Here is a 15,332-nt window from a genome sequence, read left to right as displayed (position 1 = left end):
AGTGATAAGAAACTTGAGATTTTTCATGCCTTTACATTTTTAGCTTTTTGAATATCAAACAGTTCATCTGTTTTACACCTTGAATAAGAATCTGCTAGTAGGAGTTGAAATTTGTAGCAAGCCCTCTCTTTGGCTGCTGAGTATCTGGTTTTGTTTATGTATTCATGCAAACCTTCATGGGATGTATTGAGGCATGTGAGTCTTCACAGATTAAATAATTCTGTCACAGCGAATCCTGAGCAGTGGTTCTGGTATAACTTATTCCTGCTTCACAAACATGAGGCTTTGTAGTGTCAAAAATAATGTATGGTGAGAAATGGTGAGGTTGGATTCTCACATCATCCAACAGTAAATCAAATAACTTTTAAGATGTAGAAAACTGTTAGTTTCCAACTGTAGTTGAAGGTGCACAAAGCGTAATTTATTTTCATTGTCCTTATTATAGAGGGGAAAAAACTCCAGTTGTAGCCGAGATACTTACAAAGATTTAAAATACCTTGAAAAACATTATTGCCTGTACTGCTTTTAATGAGATGATAAAAATAATTTCTAGCTGAAAGACATACTCAGTGTAAAACTGAATAGGCTATATATTTTGAGGTGGACTACTTGCTGAACTATTACTGTTGTCATTACTCTTTCTGAATGTATTCTGCATTGTAAGAATTTTTTGGTTTTGTATAAACAGTAAGAGAAGTAATAAATTACATTGGGCAAGGAGGATGTACAGAATGGGGCATAAACCTGCAAAATGTGTCCATTTCACTTAAACTCTTTCCAGGCCCTCTACATTAAATATTTTTCCAGTATTGCATTTTTGCCTTTGTTTTATACAGAAGATGTGGTGTTTTGCTCAAGGAGTGGTTCTGCAGAGCTGAAAGTAAGAGCTTGCTTCTTGCCCCTCCTAGGCAGGTTAATCTCTTGCTGCCAAACTTCAGCTTCTGTGCCAGTGAACTGCATCATGAGTACATTTGCATTTTGGAGGATTGTTTTCCTTTCAGGAAGCCATCAAGCAGCAGTTTAGAGCAGTTTCTGTTCTCTTACCTGAGCATGTCTTCTGAGTTTATATTCAAAAGGGAGACAGAAAAACCAATAAAATTTCTTCTCAGGGGTTATTGTCAAGCTGCTTGGCCAATAGGGTTGAAAGCAGAGGAAAGGGAGTGTTTACAACTACAACAGCAAGAAACTCACCAAATTTCAGTGAATTAATAGTTTATTTCCCTTGTTTAAATAGCATTTCCACAGTGGCAAGAAAAGCTGTCTCCTGTGAGCCTCAGACTCTCATCTTCCATTCAGGCCTCCAAAGACCCTCCCAAGCAAACACACACTCAGAGGATCACTGGCCTCCTGCACCTCCTGCAGATATTACCCCAGGGAATGGCACATGACTCTTGTGTGCTAGCTTTTGGTATCTAATATTAACATTGCTTTTAGACAACCAAGTGGTTCCATGGTGTCCATTTGCTAATGAGACCTTTAAAGTTCCCTTCCTCAGATGTTCTGCATTTTGACTCATCAAACATATGTTGCAAACATAAAACCCCTGTAAATTACACAAAATAGTTCATTGTAGAACTTAGCAGGTAGCTAGAAACATTATTTTTAAAAAAAAGAAAAGGAAAAATGAACTGGAGCAGTGCTTAGGGATGTTTAAAGCAAATCTGTGATAGTTTCAACAGTCACCTCGTTTGTAAGGTCCAGGTATCAATACAATCTCCCAACACCCCATCTCATGGATGCTCACTCTGGTGTGTCTGCCTTCCCAGAAATATATAAAACAACAGCATGGAAAATTCAAAGGAGATAATGGTGTGAAGTTTGAGGAGCTAGGAGAGAAGGTGTAAGAACTGCAGTTGGGAAGGCATCCTATTGCACTGCTGGGACTGTTATTGGTGGGGCTTGCCACCAAAACCCCTTGTTCTTTAAAGGAATGCTGCACTGGAGGATGTGGGAATTTACCACCTGCATATGGTAGGTGGGCTCAGCACAGAGCAATCTATTCTGGCTGTAAGTTTGGGAGCACTGGCTCCAGCTGCAGGAAAATGTCTGCTCATGAGGCACTGGAGGAAGGAGGCCCATTTTTCACAGCTGCAGAACAGCCATTGTAGAGAGTTGATAACTGCTGCTCGGCTTTCTCCTGGGCTGTCAAGCAGCACTCAGGCTTTGTTTTTCCTCCTATGCATGTCACAGAGACTGGGAGAGTGTTTGCTGTGGTCATTCAACACATTCAGAAGTGTCATTTACAGGCGATGGTGAGGCTTCTGCTCCCTTAGTGCCATACCTCTGCTTCTGTCAGTATTTTTTTACCTGTCTGCAGTAAGAAGCCCTTTTTCTTGGTGTGGAATAGGTCTTCCCCCAGCAGCACAGATGCTGTAGACCTTTAGCAGAGCTGCATTCTGCCACCTTGTCGCTGATTTTTGGACAAAAAATTAAGTGCTGTGCAGAACCACCCACAAGTGGGAGAGTTTCTGTCTGGAGTGGGGTGCTTTCTCATCTGAAGTCTGTGCATGCCTTTGGGGGAACAAAATTGGTTATATTTCAATATACATCATTAATGGAAGAGCTAAATGTTATCATTACTGCTGGAGGTCAGAGGAGGGGCTGCTGATGGGTCTGAGAGAGAGGAGACTTTCAAGACTACAAGTTAAGAAGGTGAAGTAATAATGCTATTTGCCCTCATACTGCATGTCTTACCTTTTGCCCGTTTAGATCAGGCCCTTACTTTCTTAGGAAGAGTGAAATAAAGCCTACAAAGTCCCTGAAAGAGAAAGCTTAGTTTGAGAAATGTCTAACTGGCCACCATGTGACTCTGTGTGCGCTGTTGCCTTGCTCAGTCTGCTCAAAACGAATCAGTGTGGCAGCAATTCCCAAAGTTGTTTCCAAACAGGCTCTGGCCTTCCAAGCCATGGGAGGTTGGCTCCCTTGGTCTGGCCTCATGAATGGCACAAGGGTAGTATCTTTTTCTGAGCCCTAGCCAAACTCCCTTTTCTTTGCCTATTTTTTTTTTAGCATGGCCTCCTGCAAGGGCAGTGCTCTGGGCAAGGAGAACTTGGGAAGGTCAGGGACCACTCTGTACATGGGACAGCCGTGCCAGCAGCCAGCAAGCCCATGCCTGGGAGTGGGGTAGAGACAGATGATTTGCTGGTGTAGATACCCTGATTGTCTTCTCCACTCTGCTCAGCCTCCTGGTCTCAGACAGGAACGTGACTAGACATAAGCCAATCCTCTCTGCAGCCATGGCTGAAGAGTGGGATGGGGGAGCTGGACATGGCAAGACCCAGTTCAGGGTTCTCTGAATGTCCCCTGCATAGCCCTGCCCCAAAGTCCAGGAGAGACAGAGCTATAGTTCCTAGCCCTTCACAGATCACAGATGCCAGGGGCATGAGAGGGTGGTCATGGAGCCCCAAAGGCAGAAGACAAGAAGAAACAGGCAGGAACTGAGGGGCTGACAAGGTGCAGGAGATTCTAAGGCTGAATCTCTGCTGTGGACCAGTGTAAGGAGAACTGAGGCACCAGGATCCCAGGGGGTCATGGGCAAAGTCTTACCATGGTACTTCTTCAAGACCATTTTAAAACCGGTGGCTGCTCAAGTGTCAAAACACTCACAGTCTTCTCACTGGCTCAGATTGGCTCGCATTTGGTCATTTGGGAATACTTAAGGAATGTGATCAAAATTAAAAAAAAAAAAAATTTGATTAAGAATGCTTTTTCAGTTTCATAAGAACTGCTTTGGTGACCTGCCAGATAGATGAATCTTCTCCTGACACTTGAGTTTGCCTCGGCCTGATGAGAATAATGGTCTCCCTTTAAATACAAAGCATCTGTTTAACAGGAATGATAAAAGTATTTTATTTGGTGTGGAAAAAGTATTCTGACCATCGTATTTCCATATAAACAACACTTGGAGGCTCTGTAGAAATAAAGAGCTTTCCTTTCATCATTTTATGGATACCTTTAGATTTCATTAACTTCAAGTTAAGACCTTGCAACTGCAGCATCATGCTTGTAATTCAAAAACAATTTGAGTGTTGGATTAATTTCTCACCAGGAGGTATATTTTGCTTGTCCCAAATGAGCAGAGCATTTTAGAGCATGTCAGATGATCAGATTTAATAAAACAGAAGAAATCAGAATCATGAATCATACGCAAACTGTTAGAACTTAATTAAAGTAATTAGAATATGAAAGCTATCGGACAATATTGGAGCACAGATCCCCCTCAAAGAAAGCATTGATCATTCTTTTTAACAATGCAAAAAGGTACATCTATGTTAAATACATAAACAGCACTCAATTTTAATGCAACATATACTTTTATACTTCTGACCTTAGCAGTCATTTTAAAAATGTACAAAGTTTTAACCTTCATTTTTGTTTAAAGAAAACCCACATGTTTAAAGCAAAGCAGAACAGTCATTAAAAAAACATACCATCAGCTTTAGCTTGTGTACGAATTACAGAAAGCAACATTTATTTTGAGATAAACTAACTGGAATTCTACAAGTATGATAGAAAATGATGCATGAGGTAACATGTCATTTAAAATCTAGGATCCCTGTACTGTAGTTCCAAACAGTGCTCTGGCTTGATACCTACAGTCCTTGCAAAATTGACTTGTTTAAGTAGTCGAGGATGGCTATTAGGCACATTGCTTTGCATAAAGACAGCTTTATCCTAAGAAAGAATCGGATAGTGATGCTGAAAGATATTCTGAAAGAAATGAAAACCCATTGATACCTCAAAGGTGAAATATGCATTTACCTAGTTGTCAGATTTACCTTCAAATTATAGGAACAAACTGAAAAATGGGGCCTTTTCTCTACAGAAGTGTGTTGATTGACCTTAATCTCAGGGCAGCTTTGGCAAAGTGTGGCTAGCTACTGCTTTTGCCTCTTTCAGCACTGTTAGGCTGCTGAGAACAGAACAAGATGTTGTCCTGCAGAATAATCCATGGTCAGAGGGCCAGGCTGGGAAAACATGTGTCTCCCAAACTTCCTTTCCCCTCTTTCCTCAGCAAGAGTCTTCAGATTTTGTGTTGCCTTTATTTTAGGATGCTGCTTCCAGACACTACTTCAAGACACTACTACTTATTTCTGTAAAACTAAAAACAAGTCAATTTTAGAGAACCCAAAGGCACAATTAGAACAAGCAAATATGAATTCAGTATTTTTAGGCATTTCTGTGACACTGTTCCCTGTAGTATCCAAGCATCTTTCACCAGCATTAGTGAATGTTACCCTTATAGCACCCCTCTGAGATTGGAGAACCCTCTGTGCTTGTATTATCATGTTACAAATGGTGCAGTCTGACCTTGACTGATGTGGCCAAAGCTATCTTTGTTCAGAAACTGCATCGGAACTGAGAGTTCCTGGGAGTTACCTCTACACTGTTTGGTTCTCCTCCATGATGACTTCCTGCTGTGAAGACAAAACAGTTCTTGGCTGCTACTCTGTACTTTAGGTTTTCTTCAATGTTTGTAATTTCCTTCTAGACTGACCTTGTGGCTGGAACTTGCTCAAGTGTGCAAAAATGGAGAGAGCAGGCTGTGTGACACTGGCTTCGCCACTGCAAAAGGTGCAGCAAAGTTTGCTCTCTCTTGTGCTCCCCCAGCACTACAAAGTTTGTGTTTCTCTAGTAACTATGATCTACTAAGATGACCAGTAACCTTTAAATGCCAGAGAAGCTTTCCCTAAAGATGAAAAATGAAGGGCTTATTGCTCTCTTTGCCCACCAGTATGGTCCTTGCAGGGTAACAGTGCAGAGTGCCTTCAAAAGACATTTCAGCTCATTTATTTGCAGCCATCTGTCCCTCTCTGTCCACATATACACACTCAGTCCTCTGCACTCACATGTGCTCCTCCCCACACACTCTCAGAAGGTTTCTTTCCCGTGTAGGGAAAACAAGTCTTTCTCAAAGGGACTGCTGCTAAGATGTGCTGCCCAAACCCCATGAAATGCATTTCAGCCATCCCACCAGAAAGAGTCAAGTCCACTTTGAATTTCTGTGGCCTGTGGTGGTAAAATGCCCTGTCAAACAGCACAAGCAGCGCAGGGGGCTTTGACACTACCTGCAATCCCAACTTGTAGTCTCTTATCACAAATCCTCCATAGGTGTTTGGCTTCACAAAACTAAGGCAGAGGTAGTAACACCACAAAATAACCTAAATTATCTAAAATAAGGGAGCAGACAGAGCAATGTTCTGAAAGATCAAAACCTGGCATGATTTGGGCTTGATTGCCTCTATGATAGTGGGGGCTGTTTCTGCCTTTTGAAACACAGGTTAAGCCTTGTATCCTGTTCATTTGCCTTTAAAAAATATACAAAGATATTGCAAATGATTTTATTAAACAAAGTGAAAAACTTGATGATGGTAATAAGCAAGGAAATGTCATCTACAAAAATAGGTATCTTTAACTTTTTTTGAGATTTTTGTTTTGCAGTTTTGTGGTGCTTGCAAATTTGGTGGATTAAATCTGTTGATCTAAGTAACCAGTTAATTTATTGCCTGTAGCTTTCCAATTGTTTCATTATAGCTTAGGAGGGATTTTTTGTTCATCATAATAGGCACAAACGCAGAGTTATATTTGCTTTGGAGAGCAAAGTACAAAATTGAGCAATGAACATTAGTTCCAGACTCTGTTGTTTTCTGCATGTGTACATACACCTTACTTGCCCCCCAGGCAGTAGTCTCCTTAAAAGTTAATGACATTTTTTTTTTTTCAGTTCTGCAATTTTTTCTTTACATTTCTGTTGCGTGTTTTTTTTCTTATGTGTTATGGATAAAGCTGCTGTTCCAATTTTTACATCCATTCCTAAGAGGGAATTTCTGTGCTCTCATTTACAGATAGGCCAAGCCATTCTATTATGTAAATGTAACTATTTACTTTGCATTACCTTGATTACAAGGGAAGTTATGAGAAAGGGTAGATTTTTTAAATGCTGAATGATGCACATTAAAGAGGTGGGAGGAGCAGGTAATAAGTGCAATTGCTTGCTGCTTCTGGGCAGTTTTTCTTAGAGAGTTAATGGGAGAAGTGCAGTACAGTACTCAAATACTTTATCAGCAGATACAATAGCTTATTTTGCTTTGCTCTCATTGTGGGCTCCCGGAGGGTGGGAGGGTACTGTAAAGCTGGCTGTGCAATACCAAAGTTTTGTCATCAGTAAAAAAATCTGTGCAGCTCAACATTTTTGCTCACATATCTACATTGTAGGCCCCTATTAGGCACTGTCTCTCAATCCTGAACTAAAAGCCTAAAAAAAGGAAAGCAATCTTAAGTCCTTTAAGAAGCAGGGACCTCTCTAGATTCCTGGTTGAATCAGAGAACAATTTAGGTTGTAAGGGGATTGCATGCAGTTTTCTTGCTAAGTCCCCCTCCATTCAAAGAAGGACCACCTTTGATACAAGACCAGGCTGCTCATGTTCAGATGAATTTTAAACTTAGTGGATTACCCCCGTTAATCAGACTTTTCAACTCATTTTACATTCAGTTGTAAAATATACAAAACCTGCATGCCTCATACCATTCTGTGCTGCTCTGGGGATGTACTGCTAACTTTGCTGGAAAAATCTGGGTAAATGTTTCTACTAGAAAGTCACAAAGTGGCTGGAGTTAAGAAATTAACTTGAGTTAACTAATTTAATTCTTGATTTTAGATAAAGACTCCCCCCAATTCCTTTTGCTTCTTGAATCTCCTTTTCAGCTTATCAAATGTGAAGTAAAAAACAGTCAATCAAAGAAGAATTTTGTTGTAAGCTACTTTTTAATCACAGCGTTAGTTGACATTCAGTCAGCATGACGATTACATTTTCCTTTTCAAAATGCCAACAGAGAAAATAAGCCTAGCAGGAACCTTCAGAAGAAAATAAGGATATATCTGAAGACACTGAACTCGGAATGACAGAAAATAATGAGGTAAAACAAATAAATTGTTTTGAGCAGTGACAAGGTTTGGTAAAACTAAAGAAAAGTTTTCTCTTGGGATTACAGACAAAAAAGCATCTAGAATTATACTGCTACTCTTCTGTTTTACTCAGATGGATTGGATATCATGGTTATGAATTGCTGAGACTGAAGATCATTCTCTAACCCTACAATTAATTTGCAGGAGCTACAGCCAAAATGCCCTTCTGTGCAAGTCTGCGCTCCAAGCCCAGCCTAAAGCTCGATCTCTCTGCCCCCATACTTTGTCTTTGGCCTTTTTGTTCAGAAGGTGCCACTTACTGAGAAGTCTGGCAGTGGTTTTGCTGAGGATTGCATCTATGCACTGACAATTGAACTTGGCTCTCCAAAACAAATCCACACAAGCTGCCTGAGCCTGAGCTTGGAGCCAGGGCTACGCTGCATCCCATGTCCTCCCAGTGCTCTGAAGGGCTGCTGCAGCTTACGACCATGCTTGGACACAGTTTGCTGCTAAGCTGACGATTCTGCCTTGTTTCACGATGCTGCCAGGCTGCTATAGTGTATTGCAGGGTAGAGAACAAATTCAGAGCCCCTCTTCCTACCTGGGACAAAAGCACCCACAGCCTGTTCTGCACTGCAACCCCTCCACAGGACCTTACTCCCTTCAAAGCAGATGGTTTGCTGTACTCTAGTAGAAAGCCAAACATGAACAAGGGAAGGGAATCCTAACATTTTATGATTAAACTGATATTTGGGACACGCCAATTTGCTACCAAAATTGTGATAATTTTGTCATGTTTAATTAATACTTAAGTGACATTTCCCCAATGCAGCCCTCTCAGTTACTCGGAAACTTGAAGACATGTAGTGCCTCCTTACTGTACATTACAAAACCTGCATGCTGGTTTATTTCTGCTTTATTTTCTAAATCATCTTCGAAGATGTTTCACACTCCTGTCTCTAAAGGCTCCTCTACTGAGAAACCAATATACTCAAAAGTGGTGTTACGTGGACACACTGCTTCTCATCAGTTCCTGTTCAGGACAGCTGAAAGGGAAATGAATGGTGTTTTCTGCCCTTTGGTTCCCTCATCTCCACACCATGCTGCTGTCTTCAGAAGGGATCTACAGTATCTATGAGCTTTTCAACATGTCCTCTTTCTCTCCCATTCCAGCTCACTAATCTAAATCATGTTTTAGCTTAATGACACAAGCTGCTGTTTCATTTATTCTTTTGCTTAAATTGCAATTTTAGAAAATGGCTTAGTATTAGTCCCACAATGAGATCATGTTTAGACTCAAACCCTTGTTCCAAGGAACCTTTCAAAGGTCGTAACAAACTTGCCTGCACAACACTCTCCTATACACACCCGTACACGTGTGCATGGCATTCCAAGGGTTACTGCCACTATCCCCAGGAAACAACCAGCCGCACTCGAGCCAACCATGCCACAACCACAAGCCCTCGGTGGGAGGCGGAGCCCATCCTGCCGCCTCGCCGTGCCCCGCGCTGTCCTGCACTGGGCCAGCAGGGGGGCTGGGATGCCGAAACTGCAGGATGCTCCGTTCCCTTGTCACCTTGCAGCCCGACACAAAACCGTGCCCGCCGCCTCTGGCTGCCCGACCCTGAAAGCATATTTTCTGCTTCTTTTCAAGCACGCGGCGCCATCCCATAAAAGAAGGCGCTCCTGCCTTCAAAAGGTTTCTGTTCGTGGGCCGTGGCCTTCCACTGAATCAGCTGCATTCATCAGCCAACCCTCTTCTGGGGCCGCTTCTCCCTGGCTGCAGATTCGGTGAAACACCGAGCAAGAGCCAGGTATAAATCTCCTGCTCAAAGGAAATATTTAGCAGCAAAATGAGTAGAAAACAAAAAGACTTCTCTGTTACTTACCCAATCCTCTAACTTCGGCGGCTCTATCTAATCAAGCAGGGATCTAAGCCCTCCTGGAGCGGCTGTGCCCGGGGGATGCGGGCGAGACTGCCCCATGCCCGGGAACCCGCTGCTGCACCGAATGGCTTCAGGCACTGGCTGAGAGATGCAGAGCTTTGGCCATCAAGTCCTGTGCTTGGTGAGCGTGCGAGTCTGCTTAGGGCAGTGAGGGGAAAAAACCTGCAATGTTTTCTTTTAATTCTGAAAAAGGAAGGCTCAAGACACACTAACATAACATTAAAAGCCGAGGAACATTAATCCACAGCTTATTGGCATTCTGCTCTTATTTCCCTCTGTGTGAGCTGCTCTGCAATACAAGATGTAAGATGCAGATCAACTTTTTTTCTCTTTTTATTGTAACTTGGATTGTGTAATTCAGTCTGGAAAGGCCAAGTTTCCACATGAATTCACTGAGATGACAGTGCTCCAGCTCTCTGACACAGAAACTGGATGGGTTTCTATTGCAAAATAATTACCACAGAGATAGATAACCATTTCATAAGCAACAGCACAAGAGAGACACAGCATTGTACTAGAACTCAAGAAAGTACTTTTGGAAAGAAAGAAGTGCCAGCATCTACCTGATAGACACTATCAAGTGATGCTCTGACTGGGGCTTTGGACACATGAGGATGTCTGCCCACTCCTAGCCTGTAGCGCATCACACTGGCTGCTTCACCAGCCCAACTCAATTTGCCACTAACAGGCAGGAGCAAGGTTTCAGCAGGTTGTTGAAGCTCCTGTCAGCATTCCCAGAAGCAGGCTTTGTGTCTGCAAGGGACAGAGGGAGAGCTCCCTCCTTGCTGAGCACCCTGCCTGTCCACCAGCAAGTACCTCGTCCAGCATGAGGGCCTGGCTGGGACCCACTCCCTGCAGAAATATCATCACATATTGTTAATCCAGCAGAAAAATACAAAGAAATACATGACCTGCAGGAAGCAGAAAGAGATGCAATGCATGTGTCCTTATGTCACTGCTTCAATTCTAGCCCAAATCCTGCCACTCCTATGCTCATTCAGTATCTTGCAAAGTAAAGGACTAATAAGTATTACATACACCATTGAAACTTTATATTTTACACTGCCATTAGTTTAGCTCTGTATGACCAATAATTAATTTTTAAAAAAATTTTGTTTATCTTTTATCTAAAGTACAAGCCTCAGTGTTAATCCTTTGTTTTCAGATTTTTACTTTTTGGTGCAATCATTACATTGAAAGCTACACTGGTAAGTCTCAAAATTCTTCAAAAGTACTGCTGTTTGAATTTCAGTCATGTACCAAACGAAATGCACACATTACACAAAAATATTTTCCTGCTTCATCTCTACAGTTCCTGAAAAACTGCATCTTGTGGACTTGGAGACAAATGTACTGGAGAAACCAAAACTACATGAATGGAGGAGACCTCAAATGGCCACTGTGATCTGTAACTGTCTATATACACCTTATATACATATGACTGTTTGAGAACCTGTATTCAGGAATGTGTACAGTTTACACCCTGCACACATTAATTTATCTGAGGGTTTTTTATTTTTTAAAAAGAATTTGTTTTAATCTACTGTCAAAAAGTATTTACCTTGTGGTGACACAGCAAACATGGTTACTGGTTTTAATCTTACCATCCTAGCGACACTGCTCATTAACCGTAAATTGATTTAGCAAATCTGTCAGTTAACACAGTAATTTCTACATTTTTTCTTATTGTATTTGCATATGTAGGTACAAATTGACACAAATCTTTCCAATAAAATGTAAAGTTCATTGATACAATGCCTTTCATGATGGCCATAACTGGTTACTAGTCAACTCAGTAGTTTTGTAAAGACATTTTTAGCTGAACTTGGAAAAATAGGAAATGTATTGTAGTTGAAAATAAATGTACATAATATACAATATATATATATTTATACACATGTGTATGTCTACATATACATATACTGATAAAACATTTAAAGTAATGTTTAGTTTTGATCAGTTCTCTGACTGCTGGGACTACCTGGCACATAAATCTAGAAACAGAATTTGTCCACAATTAAATAATAATTTCCACAACTTAGAAAAACATACTTTTACTAATAAGGTTTAAATTAACTGATTTATGGATATAGGATGGAGGATAATGGTTTCCAGACTCTGACATGATTAAATCTGAAAGCACCCAAGCTACTACAGACCAGTAACAAGTGCTGCCCCGCAGCCAAACACAGAAGAGCACAGAAACGCCAACTGCTGCCACAGCAGCCATCGGTGACACCCAAAACCTCCCTGCTTCCCTCACCTCTTAGACAGCCTTCATTTCCACCCAGCCTGAGTCTCCCACCCATCCTCACGCTGTTCTTTAAGGTGCACTCCAGCCATAAGCACAGCTCTGCAGGGCTGACATGAACAGCTCCTCACTCCCCCACAATGCTGCCTTGAGAGCCGACAGATCAATAAGTCCTTAATTTTCAGCTTGGAGGACCATCAGTACTTGAGCTTCACATGTATTTTGATCTACTGCATAGGTAAATACATTATAGCAAAACATACATTTCTGTATGTGTGTGTGCATGTGTATAGAAGTATATATACACACGCACACACACGTATGTGTACAACTCTATATAAAAGATTTCATGGAACTATGTGTAGTAATGTTATCTAGCATGGTATCCTTCATACGTTATCTGATCTTATTCTTTTTTAATATAGAGGCACCAGAAATAATTATAGAGCACAAATCAACCTTTAAAAATTAAAGTTAGGTCAGCGGACAAGAACTTTGGTAAAGCTTGTCAATATTTATTTTTGTTTTATTCAAATACAGTCAAAGTCTATCAGTTGCCATCACCCTCCTCACAAGAGGAAAGTGCGTGATTTTTTTTCCTAAAGAAAATAATATGTAAGGTGGGAATTAATGATTCAAGAAAATTCTGAATTGAATGTTTATATTTTTCAAAAGATTACTATTTTTCTGATGGAATGAAAGCTAACAGAGCTCTTGTCCTGTGTGTATTTTATTTATCATATGCATATGTATATGCATATAAATATATATATATATATATATATATATATATATATATATATATATGTCTCTGTTCTTGTACCTGTGTGTGTATATACACATCCACACACTTTCAACATCAGAGAGGAACCTGGTTTTCTCCGCTTTTTATGGGGAGACTCCCATGTTCCTCCCTGTCTTGTACCATCTGCAGTATAAGCTCTGGTGATGAGGCCAAACAAAAAGATATAGTTCACCATAGTATATTAGTTTATGTAGCAAAGTCATTTTCAAGCAAGTAAAATAAAGCTCTGTATTCCAAACTTCTTTTCCATTTCTCATAAAGAAAAGGAAGGAAAGGAGAGAGGGCAGGGAGTGGGGTTATGGCAGTAGCATTGAGCCAGTGGCACGTGGCGGTGTGCGTGTGCGAGCGTAGGTCCGCACACACACAGGCGCACAGGAGCAGGGCTTTGGTTGACAAATGCAGATTGTCCAGAGAAGGTGGATGCATAAGTAAGGAAGACTCTACAGTGATGCAATTGTATCTTTTATGCTTGCATGGAGTGAGAAAAAAAATTCAATTGGGGAAAAAAAAAAGCAAAGACCTCTTTTTAGGTCCCTCATCAGTGAGAGCATACTCAGTATGCTAGAGAATTTATCTGAAACCTTTTAAATCAAGGCCTCTTTATTACAAAAATAAAAACAGACAAACAAAAAAGTATGAGAGACGACAAGATGCTGAAGTGTCACTCCAATCGTCCCTGCAGAGAACAATTGCATCCTATTTATTATTCATTCTCTTCTCTCATTTCCACGATGTCTGTCATTTCCTCTGTGTGAGGCATGTCAGTCATTGCAGAGTCTTCACCTTCTGCAGCTGTCTCATTCTCATTCCTCTTCTTTTTCTAGATTGAAACAAGCATCCAGAAACCTATCAGTAAGTTGTGCATGAACACACTCCCATCAATTCTGGCCACTGGGAGAAGTGAGGTGACAATATGGTTTGTTTAGAGTATGTTATTAAAAACTAGAATATTTGTGTCATATTTGTGGCTTGCCACTAATGACTTGGCTTAACTTAGATGATTTCCATAGCTTTTCTGGGGCTCAGCTTTCTCCTTTCTAACATACATGCAGTCAAGCATTTCTTATGCTAAGCAACATCCAAAACAGGCTTCAGCAAGACTGGAGAGAAGAGAGCATCTGGAATCTTTTACATCACAGACTTTTTATTTTAAAAAAGGAAGGAAACCAAAAAGTGAGAGAAGAAAAGCTTCTCTAGGGAAGGAGGTGAGGTAGCAACCTAATTTCTCAAATGTCAAACTTCAGGAATTTTACAAGATGTGAGCATTCTAGCTTTTCTTAGTGTTGCTGATCCACTGTGATCTCTTGCCTCACCAAAGCAAAGTAATATTAGAGTATTTTTGGCCAGCAGGAGTAGGAGGTCATTCAAGAGTCCTATGATTCATCCAGGATGTCATGGATTAGTAAAGCTAAGAAGAGTTCAGGTTCCTACAAAACAAGTTGAAGCATCTGTTCCTTATTACTCATTTCTCAGCAGGCTGACTAGTCTTACTGAAAACAATTGTACAGCTGACAGAATATCCCCACAGGTATTATTGATTCAGCTGAGAGTTCCAAAATTTCTGAGGTGTCTATGCAATATTTGATCTGCATCTTTCCAACTGCAGGTCAGAATAACCTGGTGTAATAGAGCTACTGGTTGGCTCTGCCACTGTCACACTGACTAAAGAATAAATTAGGCTAGCACAGTTATTACTCCTACTACCTGCACTCACCACTTAGAAAAATTAAGCACAATGTTCCTGGCCAGAAAGACTATGTGAGCTACTATGTTAACAAACTAGCAGGGTGGATGTTGTGAAACCAAAGGTCAAGATAAGCCGTTTCAGTGTCTTGAAGTTTTACTCTTTGGTTCTCAAATTAATAATGACAGACATTATGATTCTTCTCTTGTCTTATGAACCTTATACACTTTTGACCTCTTACCACGGCCTGCACTGTCAGCACATATCAAAACTGATTTTAGTTTGCTCCAATACAAAGCTTTTAGATATTCCATCTTCTATAGTTTGTTGGTTTTTTTTTTTTTTGTTTTGTTTTGTTTTTTTTTTTCAAAAAAGAAGTGGTGGGTATTTCCACTTGGCACTTTGTAAGAAATCAAATTAAAAAAAAAAAGTCACTGCATAGACTATATTTTCTGTTCCCATCCAGAGAGTCCTTCTATACTACAGAATGATGTACACACCTTGCTGGTTCTGCTTGGATCTTGACCTGGTGCGTTGAACACATAACTGAAAGGGAACAACACGCAGGTACTGCAATGTACCAGTCACCTAGCCAGTATTTATCCTGAGTTTCACCTAATTTAGTGGAATCTTCTTCAAAATCCATGTTTCACCACTACTCCACGCATGCAGGATTGCAGTGTTTAAAGTATGTAAAAAAGCACTTGTTTATTTATAAGCTCTTACTGTCATCTGCTGCA

The 15,332-nt window shown here is 40.7% G+C and overlaps 1 protein-coding gene across 2 annotated transcripts in view; it reads right to left on the bottom strand.

Moving 5' to 3' along the window:
• Positions 1 to 4,095: 4,095 nt before the first annotated feature.
• The window catches only part of ANKH (ANKH inorganic pyrophosphate transport regulator), a 105,993-nt gene continuing 94,756 nt past the window's right edge, over positions 4,096 to 15,332 (bottom strand). Inside the window, exons 12-13 of one of the 2 annotated variants that reach the window (XR_014952782.1) lie at positions 12,421 to 13,728; positions 4,096 to 12,370 (exon numbers count right to left, since the gene is read on the bottom strand). Coding sequence is in view for 1 of the 2 variants with exons in the window: in XM_021528938.4 (XP_021384613.1) it covers positions 13,612 to 13,728 (117 nt within the window). In the remaining variant the exon portion in view is untranslated. Of the gene's footprint in view, positions 13,729 to 15,332 lie in introns of both variants that reach the window. The other variant, XM_021528938.4, reaches the window with a different exon arrangement.

The sequence above is a fragment of the Lonchura striata genome, chromosome 2 (assembly GCF_050655825.1).
Source record: "Lonchura striata isolate lonStrDom1 chromosome 2, ASM5065582v1, whole genome shotgun sequence".
Lineage (NCBI taxonomy): Eukaryota > Metazoa > Chordata > Aves > Passeriformes > Estrildidae > Lonchura > Lonchura striata.
The sequence above is the reverse complement of the archived record's forward strand: the minus strand, read 5'-3'. Positions and strand labels throughout refer to the sequence as shown.